This window comes from Planococcus citri, chromosome 2, assembly GCF_950023065.1.
Source record: "Planococcus citri chromosome 2, ihPlaCitr1.1, whole genome shotgun sequence".
In the NCBI taxonomy this organism is placed as follows: domain Eukaryota; kingdom Metazoa; phylum Arthropoda; class Insecta; order Hemiptera; family Pseudococcidae; genus Planococcus; species Planococcus citri.
In genome coordinates this window covers 3,878,806-3,896,749 of record NC_088678.1, presented here as the reverse complement: position 1 = coordinate 3,896,749, position 17,944 = coordinate 3,878,806, and the positions used below count along the sequence as shown (strand labels likewise).

General features: G+C 33.6%; 1 protein-coding gene across 2 annotated transcripts in view; it reads right to left on the bottom strand.

The window, feature by feature from the left end:
- Positions 1-70: 70 nt before the first annotated feature.
- Positions 71-17,944, bottom strand: part of LOC135834241 (enhancer of polycomb homolog 2-like) — a 59,695-nt gene continuing 41,821 nt past the window's right edge. For both annotated transcript variants that reach the window (XM_065348073.1, XM_065348072.1), the window contains 3 exons: positions 15,789-15,962; positions 15,380-15,567; positions 71-7,192 (listed from right to left, as the gene is read on the bottom strand). In XM_065348073.1, the coding sequence (XP_065204145.1) occupies positions 5,194-7,192; positions 15,380-15,567; positions 15,789-15,962 (2,361 nt within the window). In that variant the 3' untranslated portion in view covers positions 71-5,193. The remainder of the gene's footprint in view (positions 7,193-15,379; positions 15,568-15,788; positions 15,963-17,944) is intronic.

The following is a 17,944-nucleotide window of genomic DNA, read 5'->3' as shown; positions in this document are numbered from 1 at the left end:
ACACAAAAAAAAAATCAAATTCCGCACATACTCGCAAATTCATCTATGTAAAGCTCAATCAACATTAACATACCACAATAGGTAATGTATATTTTTTCCATCATTATCATTTTACAAAAAGATTTTATAACACACTGTACACCGATTCATCGGCCTTACGTTACCTTAAATTTTTCCGCAAAAAGAAAAAATACATAAAATATATACAAAGGTTCACGCATTACTCATCATAGTGTTTTTATGCTAGTTATCAACAACAACTACAGCACATACAGTAACAGTAGGTACGTAATAGGGTGTACCTTATATACTTTTTTTTTCGTTTTTTTCCGCTCCCATCCCCTTAAGTTGTTACCTCGGGTGAGAAAATCATGCCATACAATTTTCAGCTTCCTCGGTGAAAAATAAGTGACGACAAAATATGAAAAAATCGAAGTATTAGACAAAATTTTCAAATTAAAAAAGTACGAGAAATCCGAAAAAATGCATTTTTTTTTTTTTTACTTTCTAATCATTAGATTTAGCTCAAAGAGTGTCCCCTTTCTCAAAAAAGAAAAAAATTAATAAATAGAACAGCAGTACAAGTATGTAATGTTCTCGATTTGCCTCCCTCAATTTCTAAAAATAATTTAATTTAATGAAAGATTGAGATTTTTTCTCGAAGATGAAGTCATGTAAAAGAACTAAGAGAAGAGATTGAATTTAAAAAAAAAAAAAAAATAGTTGAATTTTTAAATATTTATTTTTTTTTTAGATATTTTTAACTTTATGAGCTTTATACAAGGGGACCAACATCACTTGGAGGACCAAGGGAGTTTTTTTTATTTTGAAAATGTGGTTATTTAAAAGTAACTCTGCTTAGAAATGACTTTGAGGGAATTTGCAAAATGTAAGTACGAATTTCTTGCAATTTTAGAACCTTTCCAGACAAAACTTTTAGACAATTTTGAAGATTTTTACAATTTAGGCAAAAAAAAGGTAAACATTTAAGACAAATTATGAGCAGAAAAAACTGGTCTTTTTATACATAAAAATAGATGTACTGTCGTTTTATAGTTTTGATAAACAAATATCCAACATTTGCAATTCTAGCGCAAAAAATAAGTAAAAGTTTTGGTAATTTCGATAAAAAGTAATTATACTTATTTGACAATTTTTATGCAAAAAAAAAAAACAGATTTTTGTATCATTGTCAAAGAAAAAAGATTTTCTGGTTTTAATCGAAAAAAGATTTTTCTGCGATTTTGACGATAAAAAAAAACAAGACTTGATGGCAATTTTAATTAAAACAAAAAAAAACGATTTTTTGGCAAGTTAACAAGTTTGACAAAAACAGGATTTTTTCAAAATTTTTACAAAAAACAAGACTTTTCAGGCAATTCTGAAAAAAACCGCATTTTTTTTGCAACTTAACAAATAAAAACATGGACCTTCTTTACAATTTTTACAAAAAATTAGGATTTTTCGTAATTTTGACAAAAAAGTAAAAAAATTTGGTAATTGCGATAAAAAACTGTTTTTTTTTGGTCAATTATTATATGAGAAAAAAACAGGTTTTTAACAAGGAGGGGAATGAAGATGCGACCGCAGCTTCTATTAGAAGGGAACATGTGTACTCTCAGAAGTGTAGACATTGCTTATGGAACTCAGGTTTTTCTTGAAACTGAGCTTATTTAATACAATTCTATCCATAAATGAAAAATTTTCCAAAAATGTCCTCAGACATCAATTTTATACTTTTTTTTATTTTCCTCAAAGGGTATATAAGAGGATAATGAAGAGCTTTGGGCTCAAAGATGGATTTCGACAACTAGAAAATAAACTTTGAAAAACACATTTCGCCCCCCCCCCGATAAATTGCGCTGGGTTTCGTAAAGATTTTGTCAGCATATTTTTTCATCATGGGTCACCTTTGGGGAGAGTTTCGTCGAAATCCATCTCCAGGCCGAACCCTTTAATATGCTCCGATACCCTTTGAGGGGCGAGGGGCTCTATACAAAACAGTCAACATCATTCGAGGTCCAACGAAAGTTTTTTTTTTAAAAAAAAAGGGGATTATTTAGAATAAAATTCTTAAAAATTTTCAAATCTAACCTTACAAATGCGGTATTATGTTGGAAAAATTTGAAATGCAATAAATTTAAACAAGATGTCCTCTCTTTTGAAGAAATTATTTTCCAGACAATTTTTCCTATTTACCACTTTTCAAATTTTTTGAAGTAAGTAAAAAAAAAATAAAAATAAAAAATAAAAAAACAAAAGGAAGTAAAAAAAGCAAAAATTGGAATTTTGACAAAAAAAAAACAGTCCTTTTTGACGTATGAACTTAAAGGCAGAAAACAGGACTTTTTATAGGAGTTCATGAAAGAAAAAAATATATTTTGAGCATTTTGGTAAAAAAAAAAAACGCAGGCCTAATTTTATTTGACAATTTTGAAAAAAAATACTTTTTTGACAAAAATTAGAACTTTTAGCAAATTTTGATAAGAATTGAAACTTTTTGACAATTTTTGCAAAAAACAGGACTTTTATTTGAACACGATTATTTTGTCAAAAATTGAGACTTTTTGGCAATTTTGACAAAAAAACAGGTGTTTTATAGGACAATTTCAAAAAAAGAACTTTTCTGAAAAAAATGGAATTTTTACAATTTTATCAAAAATTGAAACTTTGTGGAAATTTTAACAAAAATGAAACTTTTGGACCTTTATTTGACAATTTTGAAAAAAATGCACTTTTTAAATAAAAATTTTCGAAAAAAAAGACATTTATTTGGCAATTTTGAGAAAAAGACGTTTTTGACAAAAATTCAATTTTTACAAAAAATTTGAGTTTGATTACAATTTTTCCAAAAATGAGATTTTCTAACAATTTTTGGAAAAATTTTAAACCAGGACTTTTATTTAACAATTTTGGGGAAAAAACATACTTTTTGACAAAAATTTCGATTTTTTTTGTTTACAATAATTATGAAACTTACTGACAATTTTTGAAAAAATTTCAAACTAGAACTTGATGGAACTTTTTGACAATTTTAGCAAAAAACACGACTTTAATTTGGCAATATTTTAAAAGAATAACTTTTTGAATTTTTTTTTCAAATTTCACCAAAAAATGAAATTTCTTCATAATTTTGACAAAAATGAAACTTTTTGACAACTTTTGCTTTAATTTCAAATTGGGACCTTTTGATAATTTTGGGAAATTATGGCACTTCTTTTGGGCATTTTTTGGCGAAGGCAGGATTTTTTATGGCTTTTTAATAAAAAAGGGGTTTTTGACAATTTTGGTAGGTCTACAAATAAACGAAACTCAAGTCTTTTTTGTCATAAATAATTAATGCTATAGACAATTCTGATGCAAATTGGGATTTTTTAAAACAATTTTGACAAAAAAAGAAACCAAACTTTCTAAAAACTCTAATATGGAAATGAGATATTTCTAAAAAAATTCCCTGATTTTGATTTATTTCAAATTTTCAAATTTTGGAGGGGCTCTTTTCTATCGGGTCAATATGGTTTGAAGGGGCGGAAAAGTTTTTTTTTTTTAATAAAAAAGGGATCGTTTCAGAAGAATTCTGATGTAAAAACAAAATTTTTCGATAAATTGAATTTTTAAACATTTTTAAAAATTGATTTCAACTGGGTGTGAGGGGGGGGGGGTATCACTCTTTTTTACAGATGGAGGAAAAATAAAACACAGGGAATTGTTTTCTCACTCGAGGTATCGACTTGATGAAGGGGGGGGGGGATTCCAACTTCGTAAAATAAAGTACACCGTGTAGTAGATAAGTAAATACTCAGCGTAAAACCGCCGCACGAATAATGCTTCATAAAATAGGTAAATACATAAAATACATATACCTAGTAAGTATAGTACAAAATATACATTACAAGTACTACTTGCAACTTTTAAGCACACGAATCAAAAATATAATATTATATAAACTTTGAAACGAATACCTATAAGTAGGTATAGCGCAGTACATAAATGAGTACAGCAACGCAAAAAAGGGCATAACTCGAGTTATCCTCTCAATTTTTTTTGCCATTAGGGGGTTTCAAGCATTAGACTCAAATATCGAGTATGATAAATTATTTGTGGGGTATCTGGTATCCAAAAAACTGCCCGTCACTCGAGAGAGGCTAAATTATAGTTCGTTATTGATAATTATCAAAAAATACTTTTTTTTAAGGAGGGCGAAGGGTTCATGTTTGGAAACGAAAAAATGAGATCAGAACAAAGTTATAAAAAATCTAATTTCCAATCGTCAAATGTCATTAGTTTTTTTTCGATATATTTCCAAAAAAAGTATAATATTTTAACAAAAAAAATTGCAAGGCAAAAATAGGATAACTCATGGGGGGTCTTCAATCATTCAACTTTGGTTACAATGATCAAGTCTGCCAATTGTGGCTTGCAGTACTCATATGATAAATTACTTCGTTAAAAACTACACAAAACGAAATGATAAAACTAGGTATATAAATATACATAAATTTCTATAGGTAGGTATCACATTTTAGGTACAGTGTATTGATATACGATTATACACTAGATAAACATTGATTTGAAATAGTAGATTTGTATGATCTATGTATTTGGAATAATATCATATTTTGGTATTAATTTTTTTTTTTTTTTTTTTTTCAAAAAATAATTATAGGTAGATTTTGAATAGGTACGAATAATATTACAAGTAAATATTAATTAATATTTCAAAAAACTAGAACCCAACTTAGTTGAAAGAAGAAAAAAATAAATCTCTGATCGATTACCAAAAAACCGCAAAAAACCAAATAAAATATGTACGTAAATTGCAACAGTTAACAACAATTCTACATACGAGAGAGACGTAAACGTACCTAATATTAAATACATAACTCGTATAGAACAAAAACAGAGCATGGGAAACAGGGGAAAAAAGGGGACAGGAGGTTTTTTTTTTTCATAAAGAGCAGAAGAAGACACAAGAAGCATGATAAAACATAATTAAACGACGACTTAACTGACTAGAGAATTAAAGAGAGAGAGAAAGAGATAGAGATATCGTTCTCGTCGCTCAGACCGTCCCATTGGGACACCATCGCCATCATCCCGAACCTGGGCACCCCCAGAACATCCCTACATATTTACAAACATATCGAACTATACAGCAGGCTCCCTACAAGGGAGATACTAATTATTATTAGACTAATGATATACGACGTTAATTAAATTACTATCACTTTTCAACGAAGCCAACGCATCCGAGTACTCGCAAGTGCGAAAGCTGGAGCATCCGACCTGATCGGCGTCCGGACCGAGGTAAAAGCTGGACACCGGTTTGCACGCTTTGCTGTCTTTATTCGCGAACGCCCATCGATCCAGTATCGATCCGTTTGTTTCACTTTTGACCGACGAGCCGAACGAGCCCGCTTTGGTAGCCGCCGCCGTATCCATATAGCTAATAATGTGATCCAACATCGTATACGTCGAATCCTTCTTTAGCGGATTATTGAACTCTATTTCCAGGCAAGTTTTATCTTTACCCGAACCGTTCGTAGTCGTCGTCGTCGCCGAATACATCAAGTTCTCGATTTCCAACAGCGGTTTGACCGAATCGGTCGATTCGTCGCTTTCGTAAAAGAACTCGTCGGTTTCGTCGGACGACGACGACAGCGGTGATTTCGGTTTGTATTTAGCGAATTCCGCACGTTTGGGCGGGCCCGATTCGTTGACTGTGTAGTCCAATTTGGACCAGATATCATCCATCGTGTATCCGGTTCGGTCTAGGATTACTCGACCGCCTCGACCCAGTCTTCGGCGAACGAAACCGACATTACGTAAATTCGGTACCGAAATATAGGCCGAATAAAACCGTCGGTTTTCGTTACCGCACATCTCGTCGATATCGTAATCCCAGCCCAGATCGTCGTTTCGAGGAGCCAGGTAGCTACAGTTCTTCTGCCTTTTGAACGAGAATGGATTCTCATCAGAGGCTCCTCCGGCCGCCGAAGATTGCACGTTCGGCGATCCGTCGGGCGATTTCTCTTCGTCCGAGCTGGCCAGCAAGCTGTCGTAGCTGCCGTTATGCAGACGTTGGCGTTTTCTCCGTTTATACGGTCTACGTTCTTTTTTCGTCGGACTGCTGTCGTCCATGTAGTACGAAGAAACTGCTGTCTGCTTGACGAACGGTTTCTTTAGCTCTTTAGCCTTCTGAGCCCAGGATAGCGTCTGCTGATGATGGTGTTGTTGCTGGTGATGATGATGGTGGTGGGCCTGGACCGAAGACATGTTGGCCGCAGCCAGCGAAGCGCTCAGAGACGTATAGAGCTGCGTTCGTTTCAGGCTCTTGACCTCGTTGAGCAGAACACCGTTGAAATCGCGAGCTTCGTAGCGTTTCTTGTATATCTCCTCGTGCAACTTGGCCATCTGCAGCTTGGCGTTTTCACGCTTCTGCACAAGCTGGAACAAGGTGAAAACGCAACTCAGATCTTTCTTCAGCTTCAGCATCTTCTCGTACGAGGTTTCGTCGTTTTTACGATTCTTTCTCGTCTGCATTTTATCTTTACGACGTCTAAACGCTATATACGGATCGTTAGCCGGACCCATTCCGGCCTCGGTTTTCACCGTAGGTATCAAGCTGTGCTGCAGACGCAGCCTTTTCGACAGCCAGTAATCGTAGACGGCTTCGACGACATCGTCGTTGTTCTCTTTCAACAACGATTTCGATTCTGGTAACGTTATCACAGAAAAATTACTATTTTTATCTAGCTTATCGATAATCGCCTCGAATTTATCCATATCGATGTTGAGCGATTTGCCGTGCGAGTTGAGCCACTCTTCGTCCTCGGAGTCGGCGTCGTATTCGGCCGCCTCCTGCTCCAAGGCGAACGGATGCATTCGTACGAGCTGCTTGGGCATTTGGTAGCGAGCGGCGCAGTACGTTTTGCGGTACATGTCCAGCTGGTCGAGTTCGTTGACCTCCGGCGTCGGGATAACCGTGCCGGTGACGATGGCCCGCTGCAAATGGTGCTCGCATTCTTCGTCTTTTTCCATACCGGTCGGCATTTGCGGCACGGCTCGTTTGATTTCGGTCGTCTCGGCCAGGTCGCTGAGGTCTTCGGACATGTAGATCGGCATCGGCTTCGATACGTCGAGCTGGCGGGCGCGAAACGACAGCTTGTTCGGTTTGTTGGCCGGTTGCAACCTGCGTGGCAAATACCAAATACTCGTTACACGAGGCGCCAAAATTCATCTACTACTACATACGTCTACTTAGTAACCCTATATATGTATTAGTAATGAACACCCCTCATTTATTCCAGAAAAAAAAAAATCGCAAGCGTATATGCCACACTCTCGCGGATTAGCCGAAGCTGCGCCGCGCTGCGCTTGCAGCAATGCACTTCTCCAAAATGCCCGTATGAAATTAATCAACGTACGTATAGATAATCAAATTATAATAGGTAATTAGTGATAATGTAAAAAAATACACGAGAAACCGAATGTTTGTCTACGCAAAGCGAAAAAAAAATACCATTACGATGAAGCAAAAATATATTCGATAGAGGAAAGAAAATTACCTCGAATCACCCAGCACAAAAAAATGACCAATTTATAGCAATAATACTACTCATGCTATCAATTTTGACCATTTGCCGGAGAAAAAAAAATGAATGAATACATTAATATCAAACAATAAAATTTTCGATGATCTCGTATAAGTTACATGCTTTTTTTTTGCATCGTTAGAAGTTCTTCAGCTGTCTCAAACTCATGAGTGATGGCCCGAACCCGATCCTGATCCCACCTTCCAAATGATCTCGATTATTTACAATAAATCTGAACTGAAACAGAACCCGATCCCGTAAGCCCTGAATCTGAACCGAATTCCTTGAAGCTGAACCTCGAAACTCTGATCCTAATCCCTATCCAGCGCTCGAGCTCATTTTCTTCAAAAAAAAGTAACTTTGGTGACCCAAAAAGTAACCGAAAAAGTGACAAAGTATCAGGGCGTCTACAGGAATTTTTTGACCAAAAGTCACTACCTTTCAAAAAAAAAATCATCACCTTCCAAAATATTTTCAACCCCCCCCTCCCACAAGATCGATTTTTTTCATGGTGTCTACAACAAAACTTGAAAATAAAAAAATCAGGATTTCAACAGGACGTTTTTTAAACACTCGAGATTTTTTAAGAGAGGAAAGGAGGGAGGGGGCGAGAAAAAATTTTACATTCAAATTTTTCGCTAAAAAAAATCAAGACTTCAGCAGGACGTTTTCTAAACACTCGGTATTTTTCAAGAGAGGAGGGGGGGGGCGAGAAAAAATTTTACATTCAAATTTTTCGCTTTTCTAATGTCTTTAAACATCCCAAGATTTTTTCCAAGCAAACAGATGCCAAAAAAATCATTTTATTATTTCAATTTTTCAATTCATTTTTACCTTTGACGTTCTTTACTAAAAATGTAATGCAATTGGGTGAAAAAAACTTTTTACAACAGAACAAATTTTTAAAAAATATAGGTACAAGAATTTAATGCAAAATTTGAACGATTTGTGAGGTTGAACGATTTGTGAGAAAAATTTCCAATTTTTCGGAATAAAACGGCGAGTTTTAAAATAAAATACTCGTAACTAAGAGATACGTAACGTCAATTTTGTCATTCGAAAGGTACAAAATTGATCTGCCTAACATTCATATAACGTATAATAAAAATCTTGATTTCTCCTTCAAGTCTAGAATTTTTTAATAATGGAAATGAGAAACAAACTGGCTCTGGCGAAGCGAGGGCAAAAGCTCTCGAAAATCAGTACTTCGAGAGACATAAAAAGAAGTTCATTATTTTGCTTCCTAATTTTAAAATTCGAATGATGACTTTTTTTGAACAATTCCAAATTGAAAAAAAAGCAAACGAGACCGAGTGAAGCGAGGCCAAAAGCTTTCAAAAATTCAAAGTTCTCAAAAATGTGAAATTCAAGTTCTAACAGAGTCAAAAGTTCCAACAGAGTCAATAGTTCCAACATAGTCGATAAATGAGCGCTTTTCTACAAAATATTTTTCATATGTGTGAAAATTGGATTTTCCACTTTTAATTTTTCACTACCTTTCAAGCAAAATTGCTGAAAATCACTACTTTCACTATCTTGTAGACACTCTGAATATAAACATTTCAATAGGGAAAAAAATCACTGAAAAAAAAACAAACTTTTCGTTTTGAATCAAAATCTAAAAATGAAACTCGATAGAAACTTGTACAATTTTAGCAAAAAGCACGAATTTTTGACAATTGCCAAGAGAGAACTTTTTCGCAATTTTTTCCAACAAAGTTTAACTGAATACAAAATATATTTTGCAACTTTTTGATTTAAAAAAAAAACAATTTTTTGTCAATTTTGGACAAAATGTAAAATTTTTGCAATTTCTGGCAATACAGACGAGATTTTTGACAATTTTAGGGAAAAAAAAGGCTTTTTAGCAATTTTATGGCAGAAAAACGAGTTTTTGGACGCGAAAAACAAGACAAATTTCTAGCAATTTTTTACATAGAAACAAAATTCTTGGCAATTTTGGCACAAGGAGAAACTTTTTTCAAATTTTTGACAGAAAACGAGACTTTGACACTCATTTTTGCAAAGTCAAGCTTTAAAAACAGCCAAAAAATTACTAAAAATGACCAAAAATTAACGAAATTCTAGAAAATTGAGCAAAATTTTCATTAAACATTGTTATTAAAAATATTAGGTCACAAATTCATGAAAATTCATCAAAACTGAAAAAGAATTTCTTCAAAATATTACAAAATAGGTGACACATTAGTAATAATTGAAAAATCACCACTGGTTAATTACAAAGCAGCAGGTAGGCCTAAAATGTTGTTAAAATCACACAATCGCCTCGAAAATGACTGAAAAAATGATTTGAAAAATTGACGAGACCGAAAAATTGAGCTAAATTGATCAAATTGCACCAATAAGCATCAATTAAGATGACAGAAAAACATAAAAACATCCGGAAGTGGATGGAATATTCCGAAATTTTCACAAAATCTAGCAAAAATTACCTAGATTATTGAAAATAACAAAAAAAAAAAATCGATAAAAATGATCAAAATTGAATGAAACATGAAAGTTTTACAAAATGGAAAAAAATTGTTAAAATTACATTCATCATCAATTAATATAAATTGCCACAAATCGATGGAAAGTCAGCAAAACTGAGCAAAACTTGGTTAAACTATCATCAAAAGACTGTAAAATCAGCATAAAAATGACGAGAAATTATCAAAAAAAATAAATAAATAAATAAATAAATGAATGAAACATTGGGAATTTGAGCAAAACCATACAGAAAAACCTTAGATTAGGAAAAATTATCAAAAAATATTATTGAGATCCTAAGAAACCTCACAAAAATGTAAAAAATAAAACATCCTGATTTTTTTGTTTGGGGAGGGGCAGGGGATTCTCTAATTGTGCCTACTTAATTTTCAATTTTGAAAACTTGCAAGACAGACACCTGAAAGCTGTGCACTTTCTTTTTTTTTTCATTTTGTTCCTCTTTAATCATGCAACGATTCGTACATGGCAAAAAAAAAAAAAAAGGAAAAAAGGTAAAAATTCAAGTGCAAGATCAAACAGAACTTTCAAGACATTAATTATCTCCTGAACAAACTTGCCACTCACAATACTTCATCATTCACATCCTGAACAGCAACTACGACAATAAAAAAATAAAAAACTTCAAACTTTCCCATAAACCTCGAAGAAAATTTCGAACAAAGTTTCAAACCCCGCAAACACCATTACATATTTCGTTCTACAAATACGTATATCTATTGCCAGTTCGCGGCGCCTGGGCCTGCCTCCCACCACGACCACTGATCACCTCTGCTTAATTACATCGACGAATTCTTCGACACCTGAAGGGTACACCTTCGAGTTACCTACGTCTCAACACATCCTCTTCTCAATAGATCACTAGTCTAGTAAACAAAAACACCACAATAATTCATCAACTGTCTATTTAATTACCGAACTGGCACTGGCACCTGCTCGATGTAGATTACATCGACCCACTACAGCTACGACTACCTGTATCATTCACCAACCAGTCGTCAATCAATTCGCCAATACGAATATAATAACTTCACGCTTCTCAACAACAAAAAAAAACGTCGCTGCGATTCTGCCTTCAGGTACCAAAACGCTACACGAATCGAAGTCCTCCGGTATCTAATGGTAAGTAAAATTTTCCATCGACGTGCCACCTTCGCTCGAGCCACAGTTTCTTTTGAAAAATTCTTCACATAAGCATAGGTAATTATTATTCTACACAAAGAATTAGTTCAGCTCTTTTTCCCCATCCCCCCACCCCCAGAATCTATCTAGAAACATGTACGTAATTAACCTAATAAAGCAAAGTCATCTTTATACGGTCGCAAAATCAAAGCCCTTGCTTACTACGATCACTTCCATTCGATAAGATGATATGATTTTTTTTTACAACTTACACTTTACAGTGGCCAATCTATACTCTCCATGTCCTACATGCTACATGAATACATAACTTACAACTTCTCCGTAGGTATCCTCTTTCTCACTCGTGCTATTTCATTCTGTACTCACTTTTATTTGATCTTGAGACACTTCAGGGTCCAAAAAAACTGTTCCGCTAATTTCGATCAAGCATGGTCTGATGCGAACAATTTGAACTCATCGATCGAAAAACGTGGCGACTTGAATAACATCCATGTGTACTGAGTTGCCTACTTCGAGGTTAGCAGGGAAAACTGAATTTACTTTGATACAGTGAACAACTTCACAAGGATTGAGGAGGGAGTTGATTCGTGAAAATGAAAAACTCAACTGATCACTTCGAAGTTCGAAATGAATATTGAGTTGAACTGAGGGGAAGGATGGGTTATAATCACTGAAAATTTTTAAAATTCGTGTTTAAGTAATTTTTGGACATTTTGGCATCGCACCGACCTTCCAGGACAAAACACCACAAAATCTATAAAAAAAAAAAAAAAAAAAAAACGAACCTTGGAAAATAATTATGATTTTGCAAATATTCATTTTAGGGGATGCATGTGCACCAATATTTTTGAAGACTTGACAAAAATGCATCTAATTTGATAATTTTTTTTTTTTTTTTTTTTTTTACTAAAAACTTGAATTGATAATTTGCAACGTTGGCTCTAATTTTGAAGTTTTAATTTTTTTCACTCCCCCTCCCCCTCGAAGTTGATGGATTTTATGAGAAAATAATTCTCTACATCATTTTGATTTCCCCAAACTCACTTCAAAGTATGAAAAAACCAGGGTTTCTCCGAATCGTTGACCAAAAATCATTACCTTTTCACTTTATTTTCAAAAATAAAAAAAAAAAAAAGTTCACTACTAAAATATTTTTAACCCACCTCCCTTTCATATTTTTTTTTTTGTTTGGACTCTATAATTTTTTACATTGAAGTAATTACCTATACGTTTTCATCAAATTGAAATCAATTTGGAGAATAACATTTTTTCAAATATAAGGAGGATTTTTTCATTATTTTTAGGAATGAATTTTATAATTGTATTTTGCTTTTTTTTCATTTTTCACTGCATTTCAAGCAAAATTGCTCAAAAGCACTACTTTCACTACCTACCTATAGACACTCTGAAAAGTCGTACTAAGAGCCACATAAATTGAAAAAAATATAAAAGAAACTCTCAAGCTGTGTTGGCTTTTTCAATAGGAGTCCTTAAAGTTGTGAATTTTTTTTTGATGCAATTAATCAAAATTGATGAACTTTTTTTGAAAATTTTCAATTTCTATGTGAGAATTCTTCTACACAAACCTCAATTTAAAAAAAAAACTCTTGGTCCCTCAAAGTCGAAAAAGAATCAAAATCACCAAACAAAATCAAGGGTGGTAAACTTTTTGATAAATTTCCACAGAGGCCTTCAAATTTGGAAAAATTCTAAAAATGCAATAAATTGAAGTTAGTAATTTCTTTTTTTTTTAAATGTTGGCCAAAATATGCAATTTTATTATTTTTCGAAATTTAGGAGTCCAAATCTCACTTTTTTATCATTCAGAGGAACGGGGGAGTCAAATAAAAATGAACTACCCACATTCAACAATTAGAGTGTAAAAACATGAAAATTTCATTTTTAAAATTTTTCTGGAAGGAAGTTGAGTTCCACTTTTTCAAAACTGTTGAAACGTGCTTCTCTGACGAAAACAGATCAAAACCAATTTTTAGAGCTCAAAAAGTCAACGCACCAACGAAGTGTTCAAAAAATATAGAGATACTGGTGGTCAAAATTTTGGGGCATGATTCGTATGATTTTGAGAGACTCCCAAACTCTGATTTTTTTTTTTCAAAGGAGGAATGGTCGCTGTTTTTGAAAAGCTTTGGGGCACAAAACGTCCTCTCGATCATTCCATAACAAATTAGTCTGATTTTGAATCGAAATCGTCCGATTTTGCTCAAAATCTTTTCGTAAGCTCTTCCCACAAGGACAGAAAGAACCTTACAACTATTCCTAAGGGTAGGTGGCGTTTTTTTTTCATCGGTTGAAAGTTCTCGTCATAATATTCATCTTTGAAGTTCAATTGCTTAAGACTGCTGCAACTTGGAGAAAATCTCAATGTGGCTTTTCAATTGAGGTGATTGGCAGCAGTTTCAAAAAAATTTCTTCGAAAATTTCAAAAGCTCAGAGTTGAACTATTTTTTGAAAGTCCAATTTTCATAAGATTGCCAAATTTTGGAGGTATAATTTAAAAAATTTGAAAAAATCCAGGAAACACGATGTTTTTACATATGATGCTTACAACTACAAACTTTTTGTGATGGGATTTGTAAAACAAGAGGGTGGGGACAGATCTCAAAATTTGTAAAAAAAAATTGTCAAACATCATGTGACATATCATTACATATGTTTTTAAGAGCGCAGAATCCGAATATCAGTTTATTTTCTCGATTGGACCCCTCCAACGATGCTTAAGTGGTACTTAAATTTCCTGAAAATTGAAAAAACGTGTGACATATGGTTTTATAGGTTTCTCGGGGTTCTGAATACGAATATCAATTCATTTTTCTGATTCGGACCCTCCATATCTTTCAGCAATCGCCAAAATTTCCTAAAAATTGAAGAAATCGTGTAACCATAAGCTTCAAAATGGAATTTACATAAGAAAAAGTTTTTATGTTCATCTCACACGAATTTTCAAGTTTTAGGATAAAAAAATCACAGAAAGATTAGAAAAAAGGTTCTCCCTAATTTTTGAATAAAAACTAATTTTCTCAACATTTTCTTGATTTTTTGCAGAAGGAGGAGGGGGGATTCTCTGACTTTTTTTCGGTTTTCTAGAAACTGAACACTCTGTACCCACACTAAACCTACGAGATCAAAGAATTATGGAAAAATCAGTCATTTTTTCAATCATATAGACAGAATAGGATCAGTAAGCCTGAATCAATGTCAATTTCAATTTTTGGAGACTCAATTTTCGCCAAAATTATACACAAACATTCGGTTTCCGATAAGTTAAAACGTGTAAAAAAAAACACTAAAAATATTCAAATCGCAATAGCCTACCTTTCCATGTTATTTTCAAGCAACGAATCAATGCGACGAATTTTTTTACAGAAAAAAAAATTCAACGAACGAAATATGTAGGTAATTTATAACGCGGCGCAATAAACTATAGTTATAGGTAAATTTTACCATAAAATAGTAACTCGAAGTACAAATTACAATCACAAAAAAAAATGCGTCGTCCTCTTTCGAGATTGTACTTGGGTAAATTTCATCTTCTGAAATTTTTCACTAACCAATAAGCTACGTAGAATATTCAAGCAACCCCACCAATACCAGTCGATCAATTCTAGGAATACATTCTTGCTTTTTTTCATTCAAAATGATACCCAGTACACCTAATACAATAAATAATGCTCAGAGGAAGAAGACGGAGAAGAAAAGCGACGTTGAAAAACAAGCTTTCGCGAACACCGCGGGGGTTCTACTCTAATTATGGAGTCGTTTGTTTGCTTTTCATTTCTAAGACAGGACACGCAGGACAAAAGATGTTCACGAAACAGATCCCAAAAACCTTGCGAGTCTCCCATTTGTGTTTTTTTTAAAAAAAAAAACCATAAAACGTGTAGCGAGGCGAAAAAACATTACAGTATGTTAAAGCTATTCAACTAATACAATGTAGGCTCATTGGAGCCAAGAAGTCTTGACCTGCCAAAAAGTCATGGCAGGAAGACTTATTCAAATCTACGGCATATACGAGTACGTCTTCATAATATGTATCAACCCACAACACGAAGATGCTTATAAAATATCAAGTAGTAGGTGTTAAATGTAAAAAAAAATTGTACAAGAAGGCTCACTTGTAAGCTAATTCGAATGCCTGGCCAATAGTTACGGTTATCTCTTCGGATAGCTTATCGCTAAGGAACACGAAACAAGTATGTTGTTCCGAATCCTGCTCCTTGACGATGAAACTGATAAACTGCCTTTCCACTTTGTCATCAGCGCAGTAAGAAATTCGATAAAGCGGATACTGATGCATGATTGTCTGTAAATTGGGGTTTACAACGTGTAACCAGCAAAATTACCAGAGAAGAGTACAACAAGAAGATCAACGACCATCGTCGTGGTATTGTGATTCGGGGGAGGGCTTGGGGGGGGAGAAGAGATGATGAGAATTGTACGAGTACGAGACCGCCCGTTTAACTCTCTCTACTGAGGGGGGGGGGGTGTGGGTATTTGTCGCGGGGGCAAAGGACACCGACTCACCTTCGTCTTTGGATCTTGAATGGTAATGCCATCGATGCTAATAGTTAATTCGACTTTTGGTAATTTTGTACCTTCCGAAGATTTTCTAATTTGTTGATTAAATCTTAACTTACGAATAGCTTCTCTAACTACAGTAAAACCTTTCGGTTGGTCAACTTCCACACTCCCCATAAACTGTGAACAGAAAAGCAAAAACAAAAATAATTAATATCGTCGCATCCGTCGATTGGCACATTATCTAATGTACAAAATATAAATAATACGATAGTTAATTTGCGTAAAATCATTATAAAAAAAAGCTTGGTTCATCTTCCTCCACAGAGTAATAGTGTCGTCGTCGTCGTCGTCATCGATGATCGAACAGTATCAGAGATGACAAACACAGCCATTACATTGGGCATAAGAATCATTCATTTACGCTTTTCGATCTGCCGGAAAACACAGACAGATCTACTACTCCTCCTCCTCCCCCTCGAATAAGGTGCAACAGAGGTACCTTAGTTGTACTCTCATCCTATCAACCTTCACACTATTTTAGATACGCTAATACGAGTATCTACGTCGATTCTCATTACACGGTCACGTTTATTGTGTATAATAGCCTGGTACTAAATCGATAGCAAATTGAATTTTCCTACGATAAAGTTTTCCATTATCTTTCGATCGATCATCGAATCGCCTATAAAAGTCAGAATATTATTTCGAGCCAACACTGACTAGTCTGCGAGTCCCACGAATCCTATCTCAACAACGGATATATTGTTGAATGCGCCTATATTGAAGCAGTCAAGGTGACACTCTGCTCTGAAAGGCAGATCATCAATTCCCAATACTTCTTTGCACGGCCAATCAATTGGAAGTCGAAAGAATAATACGAGTCTAGTACCGATTTCAGGACTATCTTTGCTCAAATGAGATTGGCATTTTGTTAGTTTGTGGCCATTTTGAGGATACAAAATTTTCAACAATAGCTTTGACGCCTTGACTACTATAAAACATCGCCGAAAATTGGTCAAAATTGAATGAAATCACATCAATATTACCCAAAGCATTCGTATCACACGAGCAAATCGTTTAATAGACCAGTCAGTCTGCATAATACATATAAAACTATCATTATTGAGGAAAAAATCAGCTGGACTGACCAACATTTTAGAAAACTGTTCAAAATCGAGTTAAAATGTTATGAAAACAGTTGAAAATTTCAGAAAAATAATGTAAAATAATATTGCCAAAATTTAAACAAAATTTTGAAAAAAAAGCAGAAAATATTCAAAAATGTTATTTTAAATTTTTTTCAGTTTTCGTATTTTTTTTTCAGGTTTTTGTTTTGTTCTCAGTTCTCGTTTTTAGGCTTTTCAGGTTCTCGTCTGTTTTCCTAGAATTCAATTTTTGTCATTTTCCATCCTTTATTCGTTTCGTTTTTTATTCAATTTTTCAAAACTCTAATTTGAAATTGAAACCATGGGATTCCAAATGATTGTAGCATTGAGTTTCTTTTTTGATTTTCGTTTTTTGTCCCACAGTATTGGTAAAAAAAAGATGAAAAATTTCATCAAAACAAAAAATTTGGGAAAACGAAAACATTGAAAACGAAAATGAAAACCGAAAAAACTTGGAAAGACAAACGAAAAACCTGAAAACAATAAAAACCAAAAATGAAAATCAAAAAAAAAAAATTATTTTTTTGGTGGCAATGGCAATTTTACGATGCTAATGACAATGACCAATGTCACAATCGTTTCGAACCGGATACGTCTTTTAAATTCAAAACTAAGACTGTAAAAATCGAAAAAAGCAAAACAAAAAAAACGAAAAATAACTACTCTAATTTTTTTAGAAAAACAAAAACTGATAAATTTAAAAAACTAAAAAAAAAAAATTGGAAACAAAAACCAAAACTAAAAATCGAAAAACCTAAGAAAAAAAAAATCATAAACCGAAATAAAATTCTGTTTTTAGACCCCTGGAAAATTTAAAATAACAAAACTAATGATGAAAAAAAAAACTGTAAACCAAAAATTCTGAATATAATACAACCAGAACTAATTTTTAAAATCAAAATGGATCGAAATATTAAAAAATGATCAACTGTTGATCAAACTTGACAAAATTTGAGAAAAATATAGAAAAAAATTGCTGGAAAATTAAACAGA